This window comes from Sitodiplosis mosellana, unplaced genomic scaffold (genome assembly GCF_009176505.1).
Source record: "Sitodiplosis mosellana isolate CC-2019 unplaced genomic scaffold, AAFC_SMos_1.0 Smas_scaffold_6226, whole genome shotgun sequence".
Lineage (NCBI taxonomy): Eukaryota > Metazoa > Arthropoda > Insecta > Diptera > Cecidomyiidae > Sitodiplosis > Sitodiplosis mosellana.
Window position 1 is genome coordinate 4587095 of NW_022601467.1, and position 16565 is coordinate 4603659.

Sequence of the window (16565 nt, forward strand, 5' to 3'; positions counted from 1 at the left end):
GAATTCTGGTCCCGAATGTTCCTAATTCTGAACTTAATTCGAATTTGGAAAACAAAATATCGTGAGAAAACAATATATGAGAAGTACTTCATTTTTGAATGAAACTAAACCGAAGTAAATTAAAATACAATAAATATAAAAATAAAAGAAAAGGAATATTGCCTGTTATTTCTGAAATTATTTTTAGGGCAATTTCCTTGGTAAACCACAGATACAAGTGGTTTTTTGAAAAAATGTTTGGGATTGACAGAGCTAACTTTGTATTTTAATCGAGTTTGTACATTTTTATGATAATGTTGTAGGTACAACATACAGTGAGAGTCGAAGTAAGTTCGTAATTTTTATTTAAGAAAAAATTGATTTGAATTCTATTTGTCCATTAGCTTAATGCTTTTCCGAGTCTATAAGAAATAAATTACAAAAGTCATGATATTCTCAATTACAAGCAAAAACACATTCTTCTGGTGCGATTCTTTTTTAATCCATGAATTTATTACCCACTTGAAGTTTCGACGAAGTATTCTGTTATTGTTCCAAAATTTGCAAGTGTACGTGCCGAAACATTTGTAACATATTTATACCATGATTTCAATTATGAATTGTTTGTAAGCTGTCAAAGAGTGTAATTTTCTCTTTATTCCGATAAATCGCATCGATTTGCTTGTCACATTGTTTTATTCATGGCAAATATTTGTGGTAGAAACCCCATTTTCGGATTATAAATGAGGCCAATTTAAGTTCAGCACAATTTCCTATATAAAGATACAAAATTTTCGTATCCAACACACATTTTCACATTGTGCAAATACTTGAGTGCATTTCGCCAGCAAAATGAAAACGAAAGCTCCTAACATTGTCCTATTTCAGCATTTACTCATTGCCTCGAGTTTGTTGTTGAAATGTAACGCCATACCAGTTGAGAATTATTTAGATGTAATATCGATATATTCAAAGTTTAGACACATTGCTGCTTGGACACATTTCACCTGCTTTGAATTCGGTAAGTGCATTTATATATTCCCATGGAATGGGATAACGAGCTCAAATTCATCGATGTACCGGTATTAAATCATGTGATGTTATTTCTCTATATTTAGTTGACAGAGTGAAAATTTCAGTACAACTTTCAGCTTCGTTGAATATACAATCGAGACATGTGACTGATTTTCAAAGCATTTCACGACTCTTGGATACATCATCGTATGCTGTACAGGGTTATGCGGTCGATATCACGTGTGAGCACACAATTGCTATATTTCAACAGGCAAGCTCAAAACTATGCCATTCACAATGGCATAATACATGGAATTCTTATTTGTGTCAGAATCCTTATAAATCGGTTTTTAAATAATATTCCAGGAAGATCAAGCGCTTTTATTCAGAAATAACAACTTTTGGATCTTCTTCGACATTGCAACCGACACAAACTTTGGTGGCATATCAGTAGGAACATGTTTATACCGAATGATTTTTATTTGAAATTATTTACATTCAAATCGATTTAAATATTTGAACAAGTCAAACGACCCCAACAAATAAATTCTAACTTCAGTTTCAGGCGGAAAATTTACTTAATTCCATTGATATTTTGCCTATAAGTGAAGCTCTAGTGGTACTCTACGATGCGCCCAATGTCAGATATGTTCTCTTTGATGTGTACAAAGTTGCACGAAACCATTCATTGGAAATATCTCTGTTTGCCTCAGCCGTAGCACATTCGAGCGAGTTGCAAGTGCGGCAAAAGTTTCTTTCAAAATTAACACGAAAGAATTTAAGAGGGATTCAACTTCGATGCGCTCTTGTTGTATGTGTATCATAGAATATAAATCATTGCACACCACTCTCTCGCTCTGCCCCTCTTGAAAAGTCATTAAGGAATTATGTGTACGTTTTCAGATTTCATTTCCGGAAAAATTTACATACATGAACGATCCGGTTAATTCAAATGTTGATGTAGCCACTAAGTCAAGCTATCCGATGATGATGAATTTGGGTCAAGACTTAAATTATACGTAAGGAGAGAAATGAGAAACTTTCTTTTTCAAAAAATTAATTGCATAACTTTGGCGAAAAACTGAATCGAAAATTTCAAAAATTCCAGATGCAATGTCATGCAAGTGGACAGTTACGGTTGGTTGGTCAATAATACATGGGACGGAGTAATGGCTTTGTATGCTAAACATAAAGTCGACCTATTGCTTCATGGCACAAGCATGCGAGCGGACCGGATGAAATATGTTGAATTCACCACGGAATTGTGTACAATTGAGTAAACAGAAAACGAAATCAATTTTCACCCACTAACGAAACAAAAACAATATCTATGAAAACAAACCACACACAAAAATAATGAAAAAAATTCCGATAAAATAAAATATGACTATATTCGTTTCAGCACACCAATAATATTTCGACAACCATCGTTGGCTTCGATCTCAAATATATTTGTTTTGCCACTTCGGTTGGATGTTTGGCGAGCGTGCATCGTTGCAATGATTGTTGTGTGGCTGTTGATGTTGTCACAATACATTTACCCGGAAGTGCGACAACGAATGTCGTATCTCGATATCGTTGGATTTATCTGCGGAGCGGCGTGTCAACAAGCAACGCATTTGGATTCACATCTACGTAAAACCTCTGGGCGTATTCTCGTTCTAACCACATTCTTTTTAGCACTGTTCGTGTTCATTTCGTATTCGGCAAATATTCTGGTGCTTTTGCAAAGTCCCAGCCATGTCATCAAAAATATTGACGATTTAATCGCATCGCCGATGAGGCTTGGACTGCAAGATGCACGATACGTTCGTTTCAACTTTCGATATGAGAATGTCAGCATCTTGAAGCATGTGTATCAAACGAAAATCAAACCGTATGGCGAACATGGATGGATATATGATCCGGCCAAAGGCGTTGAAAGGGTTCGCACCGAATTGTTTGCTTATCAACTGGAAAGCGCTACCGCATACAAATTGATCAAAGAAACATACTCCGACGATGAAAAATGTAGCTTGAGCGAAATCACAATACTACGCGTACCAAGGTTGACGGCTACCATCGCTCGGAATAGCCCGTACAAGGAATTGTTTCGACAACGGTACGGTGTTTATGTCGATAAATCATGATTTTTTATTTCGCAGTCAGTTCTATGTTTTCTCTCTCTCTCTCTCTCTCTCACTTTGTTCTCGCTTAGGCTACGCTTTCAGCGAGAGAATGGGCTGATTGCTCGCGAATGGGTGAAATGGTTTCCGAAGAAGCCAATTTGTGAGAACAGTGCAAACAAAGTGACATCAGTTGGTATCGTTGAAATTAAGGCCGCTCTATTTATTTTAGTCATGGGTACTGGTGGCTCATTTGCTATTCTCCTGATCGAAATAGCAATGAATAAAATGCTGAAGAATCGTTTCAGGCAAATCACCATTTAAATAAAATATTTACGCATACCGCATCGGCTTTGGTTATCCAATATCCATACTATTATCATAGCATGTATGCTTAATTTAAAAATAGAATACGATATTCACATGTACACCGAATGCAAAATTGTTTCTCTTTTATTACTGCATTATTTACACAACATGTTTACATGTTTACAGAGTAGTGAATTCCAAACCGATTTTTATTTTGAAAAGAAAGAAGAGAAAAATGCAAACATCGAATACCGTCGTTCGGATTCATATTTGAGCATTCGTTAAAACTTAAAAATGCATGAGATAATTCAAAAGTTGTGCCAAATGAGCTGACATGCTAATTAACAAAGTCAAACAGTCTAACGGGATAATGTTGACGTTTTGAAAGGTTAATTGGAAAATGTGATGGAAGCAAAGGCTACAATCCCAACTCTGTTCACCCCAGCTCGATTCACTTTGAACGATTTTGCCGTTGGTTATTTTCAGTCGAAGATGGAGAATTGTTGGCAGCATCGGAGGCGCAAAATGTCTTATCGGCAGCTCTTGTTTCTAATATTATCGAGCCTTCCGCTTCAATTTGCTTCGCCTTCGGTTGATTATTTACATTTGCTTGGAGTTTATTCATCATACCGGTACGTAAGCACTTGGACTCATTTCGTTTGTTATCAAATGGGTAAGAATTTCCTTATTAGCTATCCGAAATGCAAAATGCCAAGTATTCTTCGCATTATTGCCGACTTAATATTTGTATATATGTAAATTTTTCGCAAATAAATTCCAGACGAAAATATTCAAATTACACTCGAGTTATCCGCCATACAATCAAGATTGATTACAAACTTTGCGAAGGTGAACGATTTGGTCATTGGCAAAGAAAATGTGAAACAAGGATTTTCGGTCGATATGAGTTGCGATGGATTTGAATCAATTTTCAATCAAGTAAATACGTATCTCTAGAACCCTTAGATTTCATCATTGTCAACGTACACATTGCTCAAAATATCAAACAAACCATTTTATAGGAACAACATCAGCTTTTATTTAATGGCAACAATTTATGGCTTTTTCTTGCAAACAGTGATGAATTGCACTTAAACTTGGACGAAAACTTGGTAAAAACTTTTATATTTCAAGTGATTTCCACAAAAGTTCAACGAATCACTTTAAATAGTTGCGATTTTTTATTCTTCCTCTCTCAATCTCTTCATCCCACTTCCTCGCTCTCTCTTTCTCTCTCTCTCTCTCTCACTCATTCTCGTCCCGTAGACAGATACAGGCAAGATTATGAGCCAATTGGATATTTTGCCAAATAGTGAAGTGGTTTTGACTCGTTTCGATGCTCAAGAGAATAAATGGACCCTTTATGATGTTTATAAAGTTGCTCCCAATCATCCGTTAAGAGTGTCCGTGCTCGGTTCGATAAATGGCCAAACAAATGGGCAAAATAGCTGTGCACCAAATGGCTGGCGATTAAATGAAGAGTTCGACGGCAAGAAGGCAAAGACAAAGGTCCGAAAGAATTTACAGGGGCTACGCTTGCGTTGTGGTTCATATGTGAGTGTTTGTACGAAACTGGGAATATAATCAATGGATGTATCAATTAACTAGATTATACGGTAGGTAACGGAACCGGTGCCACTCACATACCTTGACAACACGCGATTGGATCAGATGGACATTGCAGCTATATCAACGTTGCCGGTGTCTTGGCTCTTGCGAGACGATTTAAATTTTTCGTAAAACTTTCTTTGCGTCGAGTTAATCGGTCCTTTGGTCGATTTTTGTTTTCATTTAACTTTTCTTTCTTTCTTTCTTTCTTTCTTTCACTCCATTGGCCGCTCGACATCTTCAGTTGCGACATAGTTGAAATGAGCAATTATGAATGGAACCAAAGCACTCTGGCTGCTGCCACAATGGCGTTGTACCGAGAAGATCGAATCGATACTTTGGCCCATGCCGAAAATATGCGACCTGAGCAATTGCAATATGCCGAGTTTACGGCTGATATTTTTGCCATAAGGTAAACCGTAGCAGTAAGCGAAAAACTCTTTAATTTCTTTATTTATGTATTCGTGTGCGTCGACTTTCGATGGAACTGACTCAGTGGTGGTGGTGGTGGTGGTGGTGTTGTTGTTGTTTGTTTTTATTCGCAGTACGCCAATTATTTTTCGACAGCCTCCGTTGTCAGCAGTATCAAACATTTTCTTATTGCCATTGGATAAGACAGTGTGGTATTGTTGTGCAGCGTTGATTCTCTGCGTTATATTCATTATGGGAATTCAAATGGGGCATCCGTTGCTTGAGGCGCAGATCACGTTGTTCGATGTTGTTTCATTTGTTTTCGGTGCAGTATGCCAACAAGGGACCCATTTACTTATTCCATCGTTATCCGGTCGATTTGTATTGATAACAACATTTGTAGCAACATTGGCATTATTTACATCATATTCAGCGAGCATCGTTGCATTGCTACAGAGTCCAAGCGAATCGATTCACACATTGGACGACCTATTAGCTTCACCATTAACACTTGCTTTGAAGGATACCCGTTCAGTGCGACGCATTTTTTCATCCGATGATAGTCACCGTATCTTGAGAATGGTGTATGCGAAGAAAATCGAGCCGATGGGCACAGATGCGTGGATTGCTGATGAATCGATTGGTATTGGTAAAGTTCGTGCCAGTTTATTTGCATTTCTTGTTGATACTCCCAGTGCCTACAATGTGATACAGAGAACGTATTCCGAATTGGAAAAATGTCGATTGAGCGAAATAAAAGTGTTTCCATTGCCGATGAACACAATCACCGTGGCACGAAATAGCGCCTATAAGGAACTGATTAAGCAAAGGTACGAACAAAACAGCATACGCGTACGCACACCTTTTATGTTGATTGCAGAATCCACCGACAAAAATTGATTTATACCATTCTCCAATTCCTAATAGAATACTCTGGATGCATGAGGTTGGATTGATATTTCAAACGAGAGCGAAATGGTTACCAAAGAAACCGGCTTGCGAAGGTGATGGACGCGATTTCACCATTGTTGGCCTACGCCAAATTTATCCATTGATTTATGTATATCTTTTTGGTACCATTATTTCAATAAGCATTTTCTGCGCAGAACTTTATGCCGTTGGCTGCTGTTCGCAGTTCGATAGAATCAAGGGGAGAATTATTACAAAAACAAAAATTACAATGACATCAACAGAAGAACGAAAACCATAAAGAAGATTTCGGTTATTTTAAATTTTTTCATTTATTCTACACATGTCTTATGCTTAAGACTGCTTAACATTTACCACAGATGTTAGTTTTTCTCTAAATTTTATTTGTTCCTATAAAATGCATATTTCAGCTCTATTTATCATTATTATATCTATGGTTGATGTTATAAAATGTTGATTCAATGCTTTTTTCATTCAATGGTATGAATTTCAATCGTTTCATTTCTATTTTGAATAAATTCTATAGAGTTTTTTTTTCTCCTGTTCATATCTGTTACAATGAAAATCGAAAATGTTATCTGATCAAATGAAAAAATTGGCTTAAAATTAAATAAAGAAATTACAGTTTATTTTTTGTTCATCGTGTGCATAGAATCGCAATCACACATGGGACATTATCATCATGTATCCCATGAATATATAACGTATATTATGTACTAGTCGGATAGATAGAGAGGAAGCACCAAGGAAGAAAAAAATAATAAATGAAAAAAAATTGTATTCACATCATAGAGTTTGTCTGTTTGTTTATTTTTTTTTGTTTGAGTGTTTTTTCTATTTTGTTGTGACCGCATTCATCATCATGAATCAGTTTTGTTCATTCGATGTTGACAAATCAATTTATCAAATTTTTTCTCTCCATAAACTCCTATCCGTTTCAACAGAGAAAGAGAGATACAAACACAAAAAAAAAAATTCTTATTGTACGGGAGGCCACTAGCTTATTCACAATAGTTTTTTTTTCATCGATTTTGTTGAATAAATTTTTTTTTTCTTCCGTCGAATAACAACTACAAAACATCAATTTCAATTTTAATTTTTTGTTTCACATACATATGTGTATCAATGCTGGAACGAATATTCTTTTTTGCTTTATCTTGTTTTATGCTTATGATGATCACATATAATTTTTATTTCTTTATAAAATTAGTAATTTCATATTGATCGGTACGGTAGACTAATGCACTTAAGTTGACCATAGAGCTTTATTGCTGCCCAGAATAGTTTGGATTGTATGGTGCCTGTTTCTGATACGCATCACCTCCACGCACAACTTGATCGTACGACGGTGGATTGTAGTCAGCTGGAAATTGTGTGTCAAAACCAAAAAAAAAAATAATCAGTTAGTGACATTGAATTGAAAAGAAGAGCACGGAATAAAATGATAAAAGTAACAGTGTTTCGATCAAAATTACCTTGAATCGGAGGCATGGGGTATGGCTGTGGCATAGGTTGATTTGGATACATTCCCGCTGGCTGTGGCGGATATCTATAAACGCAATGAGAAGAAATCGAAATTAAAAACTTGAAATCGAAAAAAAAGTCGGTGGAAAACAAAAAGGAGCTAAAACTCAATCAAAATAGTCTACCCTGGCTGTGGTTGTGGCATCGGATAGCCTTGAACGATAGTGCTTTGCGCAGGATACCCGGCTGATTGTGGAACTGTTGGAATCGTTGTCGTTGTCACTACCACGGGTGCTGTTAATAGAAAACAAAAAGGAAATCGATTAGTTCATCATTTTCTTCATGGCATTTCTAAGAGTTCATGTTTGGTTTCAATCATTTTTGCTCAATTAAACTTTGACACTTGTTTATCATTTCGTGGGAATCTCTGATGAATATGTTTTTAAATTAAAACCACACAATTATGAAATAATTGTGACGATTTGATTTCGTGTTTACATTTTCGTTCAAAATAACAACCAAATTGATAATCACATCATTTCGTCGAAGCAATTTTTGTAGTGCACGTCATAAGAATGCGTCAGCCGTGCATGTAACGACCTAATTTTGAGAGTTTTGAAATTCATATTTAAGCCAAAATATTTTTTATTCTTGTCCAGTTGCTACTTTGTTTGAACTTTGACACTTGTTCCCCTTTTTTTCATCGAACGGAACAAAATTGGCTGTACATCACGTTTTCGGTTGTGTTTATGAGCCGTGCCTAATTGCCGCGAACAATTTACACTGAATGACACCTTAATATGAACGGTTTATTTATAGAAATAGGCTGATGAGATCGAGAATGAGAAAAGCGAATAAAAAATCGACAAAAAATGCCAGATGCTTGTACCCGTTGGATTTTGGCTTGGCAAACCGATCACAAGGCCTTGATTTCGGCGTCTACGTTGAATTCGCTTGATGCCACAGGCCATGCAAAGCAATGCCAATAGGATGCTAAAAACACCTAATGTCACAAATTCAGTAGCGGCCATTTCCAAATAGTGGCTGAACAACAATGAAATCTCCAATGCGATCAACGTTTTGATACCAGTTTCGCTGACTAACTGTTTTGAGTGTCGATAAAAGCGCAACAGGATCTTGAAAAGCTTGGATTCCAGTGCTTAATAGATAAGCGTATATGTGTTGATGATAACGACCTTTATCTCGGCATTAAACAGAAAATACCGTAGCCAATTGATTTAGACAACGGCACACTTATCTAATCGATATAAAAAAGAGTTGCAGCCATTACAACAACAACATGAACTTCAAATTAGATTTGCACTTAGTAGGCGATGTAGTAAAGCGGTTCCGCATCGATACATCGGCTGTTCGGTCGCATCACTTTGAAATCCATTATAGGGGCTATTTAATTTGCTTGAGTGAATTTCTGCCCGTGATTGAATTGTTGATCAATTTTTTTTATTTCTATTTAGTTCTGTATTTCTTTTATTTAATTTCTGTTCCCTGTCCACAACGAATCGTTTCGTGACAACATGCATATTTTCCTATACATGTTTTCCAATTATTATTGACTTGCAAATAGTGTGATTGATTTCAGTCAATGTCATTGAAAGTAGTGTGTTTGTGTGTGTGTGTATGTGCTGTCTTTTTCGTCGCTATTGAATTTATTAACCATGACTTCAGAATTGATAAAAGTCATAGCAGCCTGTGTTTGCATTTCTGAAGTGCGACCATTTTGTTCGACGCAATGGAAATGAATTGCAATAATTTGGATCGGAATTGTTTTGACAATGCACGGCTAACTATGTTTATGTATGTTTTTTTTTGGCACGCCAATTGAATTACAGTTTTTTCGCGAAATGGAAAGTGAATTCCAACAAATATACATTCATATACGGGCGTTCATTTCACTCGACGCTCCTCATATATTTATACTTGTATACACGACCGCAAAAATAATATTGTTGATGAGTGCAATCTGGAAGAGAAAAGAGTCGGTTTTTGTTTGTGTGTTAACAAAAGGTACGTACATGACACGAATCGATAGCGATATCTCAGTGACTTGTGTATACATTTGGCGATGCTGTAAATGAGAGCAAAGAAAAAGGCGAGGATGGTCAGCACCACAATTACAACGATGACAAATGGATACACATGCTCCGACGTCATTGAATTGAATGAATGATCTTCATGATGGAACGTATGCATCTTTATTTCTCGTTTTTGTTTTGTTTTTTTTTTTCGTGTTGGCGAATGTTTTGCGACTGCGGGAATATATGTGTATGCGTGTGTGTGTGTGTGTGTGTGTGTGTGAGTGCGTTTACTGCAACAACGTCCTCTGTTTATTTTGCGACCAATAAACTACGATGCCTAAGTCACGTTGCGTTGTTTTATTGAATTTGTTGTGCGTGTTTGGTCTTTTTCTCTTCTTTCAGCAGCAATCTATCTCGATCTATGTGTATATTTTTTTTAGATATATGGTATATCTATGTGTCACTTTTTATCAACTCGTTTGTTTATTTGGATTTTGCTGCATTTTGTTGGAATCACAAAAAGCACATGCACACACATGAACACAAAATTAAACCAAAGACAAAACTACGCGTATTCCAACAGAGAGATCTACTTCACTCTTCCGCTCAAGCTGTTTCTCGCTCTGCCCTGTTCGAGATTGTTTAGTTGTGTCAAATCTTGAATCGCAATTCAAATCGAAACGAAACGAAAAAAACAATCCAAACTCAATACTTGACGAATTTCATTCAGTTGACACGCGCACTAGGCGAAAACTTTGACCAAATGTTGTGATATTAATAATAATTGCACGGAATAAAACACGATCATTCATATTGTCCGAGAAATCTGACTAAAGTGCGAAATGAAATGAAATGCGTGAAAAATGTCTCGTCTGATAATGGTTTAGCTGCGGATTCGACGATGAACGAAAAATAACCAAATAACCAAACAAACAGTTGAATGTTCATAGTGTGCAGCGAGCGAGCGCGCGCTCTCTCTTTCTCGCTCTCTCTTTCTCACTCTCTTTCTCTGTCCAACAACATGTGTGTATTCGCTTGATTCAGTGTCGCCGTCGTCATAGTCGTCGTCGTCGTCGTCGCATACGAAAAGAGCAACAGGAACGCATATATGTAAATGATGGTTCATCAGTAATAAAGTCAACTGAATATTGAACGAAAACAGAGAGAAAGAGAGACAGAGCGAAAATGAACGAACGAACGCAAAGGAGTTGTAAATATATTGGATCGACAACAACAACGGCCACGGACGACGACGATTGGTAACAGAAATAAAACAAAAAAAAACAATCGGCCGAACACGACGAAGACGACGACGACGACGACGACGACGACGACGACGATGGGCATGTTTCGGTGTATATGCGGAATGAGACGAGCAAAACAGAGAGATTCGAGTTGAAAACGAGAATCATGCGTTGCCATAAATAAACGGCCACTTCGGTTTTTATCTAACTTCTCGGATTCGTTATACTTGTTGCTCCAAATACGAGAGAGCGTGCACAGCACAACACATTCCTTGTATTATTTTTGTTGCTGTTGCCGCTTTTTTGTGTGTAGTTGTTTTGATTTGTTGCCTTTTGTTGTTGTGGCTACGCATTCTGATTTGTGTTTGGAATCGAACGGTCTCAGCTCACGCTATCATCAAATGATCGCTGGCTGGTAGGACACAATATGCGAGGGACTTATTTGTCATTGCAAGTCAGTACTGACTCGTACAAATTCACACAAACTGACTCCCGAATCCTACCACGGAACATACGAATCTACGAATCTACGCGAGTCAGTCAAATTTTTTCCCGAAGAAACAGTGACCCGCAAACTCATATGGAAGAATCGCACAGTTGCCTACATTTTTCGTATTGACTCATGGGACTCGCATGACACATAAGCCTAAAAGACGAATTATTACTGAATTGACTGAAAGTACTGAAAACAACTGATAATCCACAAAACCAATCTATCAAACATTTTATTGCATCGGATACAGATGGCGTAAATGCATTAAATATTTCGGCAAATGTATTTTTTTCAGTACTTCCTCTAGTGTAATAGTATAGTGAAAGTACCGAAAAAAACTGAATTCCAGTTTTCAATAGTAATTCGTTCCTTGCATAAGCCCCTCGAAAGTATATTTGATGCTCAAAAATAGCGAAACAATTGCTAAAAATGTCTCTATTCTAGTGTTGATGTGTATATTTTAAATATTTTCCCTGATTTCAAATGGTATTTCTTCTCGAGTGCATAGCATTGAAAACTTTTTAATTAACTTTGTCGATGGAAAGTCATTGTCATGGGTGGAATAGGTCAATATCGTACAAAACCGCTCACAAACACGTTTCTTTCATCAATTTATTTCGATCGGTGACAATGGTGCTGCATGCGGCATGCACCAATCACAGATCCAGAGTCGATCCAAATTTCTCATGTCTAGACCCGAAAACTGGAATCTATTTTGCAAGCGAATGGACAAATAAACCACATCAAAACTAAACAACCAAACTGATAGCAAGAAACGAGATTTGGATTAAAAGTCATCTCATCGGATTTGGTGTTGTTTCCAGTCATTCACTGCACTGATACAACCAGTTGAATGATGCCCACAAAAACGATATGTGAGCGATCAAAATGCGCAACACCCGGCTCAGATTGTGAAATTCCGCCGATAACGGGACTTGACAATGCAAGTGTATATACATGACATGTATTACATGTTTATAATGAAAGTATAGACTGTTTAAATTATCGTATCGCGAAATTTACATACACATTTGTGCATGCAATTGAATGTTAGCACTTCGGCAGATATGAGTCATACGTTTCTGTATAAATTACACGCACAAAACGGCACTGGAATTCCCTTGCAAATGGGAAAAAACATTCACACACACACACACACACAGAGAGAGAGAGAGAGAGAGAAAATAAACAAACACGTTGTCCCCAGTGTATTTACGGTGGACACCACATAATCGATATTCAAAATCAACTAAAAAGAACTGAAAACGAAAGCAAATCATATGTTGGGAAAAATAATTACATGGATTGGTGAGGGGTGGTGGCGGCGGTATGATAGTTTGACAACGACGTTGGCGCCGATAATCCTGGTACGATTGTCCCTTACAAATTCGAAAACAAATGCTGAATATCACTAAGCCGATGATACACGCCATAAATATCGCTACGATGCCGAAAATTGTGAAAAACACTTTTTGATGGAAGGCAAAACTTTCTTCAAAATCCTTGTTCTGATTGTAAAAGCTATCCTTGAAAAATGTGTCTCGATTGAAATGGTTTTGATTGTTATCGAAACGCGGAAAATTGATGTCATCCATTGTGAACGAATACGGTGGACTGAATGGGAACGGCAACAAAAAAAGGAACAAAACACTTTTGACGACTAACTTTGATAAATTACAACTGTGGCCAAATTCTCTTTTCAAATACTAATAAACCGATAAACGTATTAATCGCACCACAACACTGTTTATTCAAATGTCAAAATTGCGAGAGCAATGCATAGAAATAGCGAATTGTCAGGCTATATGACACACACTATAGAGAGCAAGTGCCTGTTAGACTGCTTATGTTAATGTCGAAGCACTCGAGCAATGGATTTGAGTTGGTGCGATATACAATATGTTTGCGTCATTATATTGAATTTTCAGAATTTTTCGATAATCTGATAAACATATATTAATTTAATTAACATAATTAATTAATTTCTCATTTTTCCCAATATTGTGAATTTGATGGTATCTATTCAAAGAAAAATGAAGAAAAAAATGTTACCGACAATTCATTTTAGCTGAACACATGACGTGCTAATCTAAAAATATCTATACACATTGCTTCATATATATAATAGGCGTCACATTTGTATTGCTAATTGTAATGAATTAATTGCATTTGGACTAAATGATTTAGTTTCAGGAAATTTAACGTACGTACGATCGCGACTTTTTTTGACTCATATATTCAACGAAAAATGAAGAACAAGACAAAATGGAAATAGATAAACACGAAATGTATGATTTTTAATCATAAATTTGTTGTATTCAACTATTGACTTTGATGAAATACGACAATGTTCAATTACACAATAGTTGAAGTGTGCGTCGAACAAAGGAAAAAAGAACGACACAATGTAGCAGACATTGATATTGATTTATTTTAATGAACGCATTTATTTATCATTTGATTTGATAGACGGTTTCAATGTGATTGAATTGAATCAACAGGTGTAAAATCAAGAGCAACAAAACGCGCACGCACTGGAATCGAAACTACTCACCTGAAAATATTGGTTTTCGCTTGCCAGCCTTACACATTGCACACGTTAAAAATATTATAATCACTATCACTATAAACCAAAACACATCCATTTTTATTTTTAATCGAGAGAATTCGTTGATCAACGGTTTATGAAATTGTGATGAGTATACACACAATATTTTATTTTCAACTTAGCTTTATCGAAATTGAAGTTGGAAATCGGTGTCTACGATTGGGATTCCAGTGTCTAACCAATTTTGAAAATTAAAAAAAAACGACCATGGAATGTTTGTTAGTCTCGATTTCTCTTTGTTCGTTTTATTTGTGTTTGCGTTTTTTTCTCTTCTATCATATATACTACGTGCATGAATACATTTGTATGACTTTGGGTCGCATATTAAGCATTTTTTAGAGAGTTATTTCTTTTTTCGTCCAACCGATTTACTCAATTTTCAACGATTCACATAATCTCATCTCATTGATTGATTCGATGCTTAAAACACTTAGCCTGCCGACTGAACACAACTTCCTTTGTGGTGGATTTCGGGCGTTTAAGAAGAATATGATTCGTTTTTTTTTATTGTTATTCTTGGGGCAGATCGATAAATTTAACTTAATCAAATGTACTTATCGTTGGCATTGAACCGTAAGCACAAGTGAATGTTTATGTATTTTCATTTTGTCTACTGTCAAACCATTGTACTACTGTCATTCAATCAAATGGATGCGTTCAATGACCTGAACATTATACAATTTCAAATTGGGGCATTTATTCGAATAGATAGAAGATTATTTGGTCTACCAAAGTGAAAAAGTGAATCCAATTGTTTTATTTTGAATCCTAATTGAAAAATATCGGTAGACATCAATTTCGGAATAGATGAAATTTCACGGAATGATCGCCTCCAGCGCATAAAGTTGGCTCAACCTTATCCATCAAATCGTAATTAATCGTAACAAGCGTCGAAAAAAAAAGTCGATTCGATTTACCTTTGGCAGATTTATAATCCGTCTCGCATTCAAGATGCGATAAAATAATATTTTTGTGCGAGATGTTCGTTATCACCAACGGTTGTGAAGTGACTTATTTGTCCTTTAGCAACCGTCAATATTCGCCGAAATTGCGCAAATAAATTAATGACTAATTGCCATTTTTCCTATCAGAAATAATTCTTTTTTTACTTTGCTAGCTCTCGCCCTCGCTCTCGCTCTCTCTCTCTCTCTCTCTCTCTCTCTCTCTCTCTCTTTCCAATACGTTTATCCTTTTCGACACAACAACACTTACGCCACACTCATTTTCATTCGTTTATTCTTATTTGGCCAATTCGATTAAATCATGGGTATTCTATCGTTGGCGTTTGTCTAGATCAATCTACTTTTACATATTTTGAAATCTGATTTGGTATACTTAAGCCTATAGGCTTTGAATATATATATATAGACTACAGTCTATCCAATTGTCGATACACCAAACACGAAATAATTACAGTGTTATGTTCGAATGAGCCGAATGAACGACAAAAAAAACCAAATCGATTCGATTTCATTCTAAGTCTATATAAATAGTCAATAAGATTAATAATGAAAAGCCATTCATAGAGAAATGCAAGAAAAAAAAACAGTAACAAGATAATCAAAGAATCAGAAGAAAAAAAATGATTTGTTAGTTACATAGGCTATCGTATGATGGTGGTGGTGAGTCTTTTTGGGCTTTACGTCGGCAGGGTGCACAGCACAGCATTTCAAATAGTTTGAGTGCGTAGACGAGTGTTGCGTAGCCGAGGCCAACGAGAAAGATTAACACGACAAAGCTCACAAATACCCAGAGCATGACGCAAAAAGCTGTACTAACCATTTCACCATGGTTATACTGTTCGGTCGTTGAGTCACCGTATTCGGCGGAGCGCATTAATCCAAACATTGTGTCGAATAAGCTGCACACTTTCTCTTTTTAACAAATACACCAAACGAAAATGAATCCCGCGAAAACTGCATTCGAAACAAATTTGACGCTATTATTCGAGCATGCGAACGATGGACGAGAACTGCACAAATTATTTTGCCAACTGCATTATTGAGAGCCGAACGCTACTTTTTCAAGCGAACAAGAAAAGACGATTTTTCAAGTGGATTGCTACCAGATTACACTTTGCAACGATTAACGCAGCTTATCTAAACGATTTTCTAGCGATAACACTGTAATATTGATGATATTCATTTGCACACAACGAATTGATGAAATCTCCAAAAATAACAGCATTTTTTTTTTTGGAAAAATTTGATTGAAGTACTCAACTCATCAAAAATTCCGATTAAGAGATGATGAATATCCAAACGAACAAAACAACAAGATTTCAGCGGGACAACAAAGAATGAATTTAAGAATGATTATCATAATTCGAGTACCTCGGGTAATGGAAAGAAGGTCACATCTATT

General features: G+C 36.3%; 3 protein-coding genes across 10 annotated transcripts; 2 read left to right on the plus strand and 1 right to left on the minus strand.

The window, feature by feature from the left end:
- Positions 1-1923: 1923 nt before the first annotated feature.
- On the plus strand, positions 1924-3122 carry LOC129579365 (ionotropic receptor 75a-like). The gene is made up of 3 exons (XM_055469407.1): positions 1924-2012; positions 2102-2269; positions 2396-3122. The coding sequence occupies exons 1-3, from the start codon at positions 1924-1926 to the stop codon at positions 3120-3122; spliced, it is 984 nt and encodes a 327-aa protein (XP_055325382.1).
- Positions 3123-4691: 1569 nt separating this feature from the next.
- LOC129579366 (glutamate receptor ionotropic, kainate 2-like) lies at positions 4692-6703 on the plus strand. The gene is made up of 6 exons (XM_055469408.1): positions 4692-4961; positions 5028-5143; positions 5260-5427; positions 5561-6256; positions 6354-6486; positions 6695-6703. Exons 1-6 carry the CDS (start codon positions 4692-4694, stop codon positions 6701-6703), a joined length of 1392 nt encoding a protein of 463 aa, XP_055325383.1.
- Positions 6704-7162: 459 nt separating this feature from the next.
- LOC129579194 (protein shisa-5) lies at positions 7163-16208 on the minus strand. Of its 8 annotated transcripts, none has more exons than XR_008689199.1 (4): positions 15981-16206; positions 8006-8114; positions 7832-7905; positions 7163-7719 (listed from the first exon to the last, which is right to left on the minus strand). XR_008689199.1 is itself a non-coding variant. In XM_055468973.1 (4 exons), exons 1-4 carry the CDS (start codon positions 16047-16049, stop codon positions 7622-7624), a joined length of 531 nt encoding a protein of 176 aa, XP_055324948.1. In that variant the 5' UTR covers positions 16050-16208; the 3' UTR covers positions 7163-7621. The 8 variants fall into 8 exon arrangements, 5 of the variants coding, with proteins under 5 accessions (XP_055324948.1, XP_055324951.1, XP_055324947.1 ...); XR_008689200.1 differs by lacking the exon at positions 15981-16206 and adding an exon at positions 15119-15573; XR_008689198.1 differs by lacking the exon at positions 15981-16206 and adding an exon at positions 10569-10776.
- Between the last annotated feature and the right edge of the window lie 357 nt (positions 16209-16565).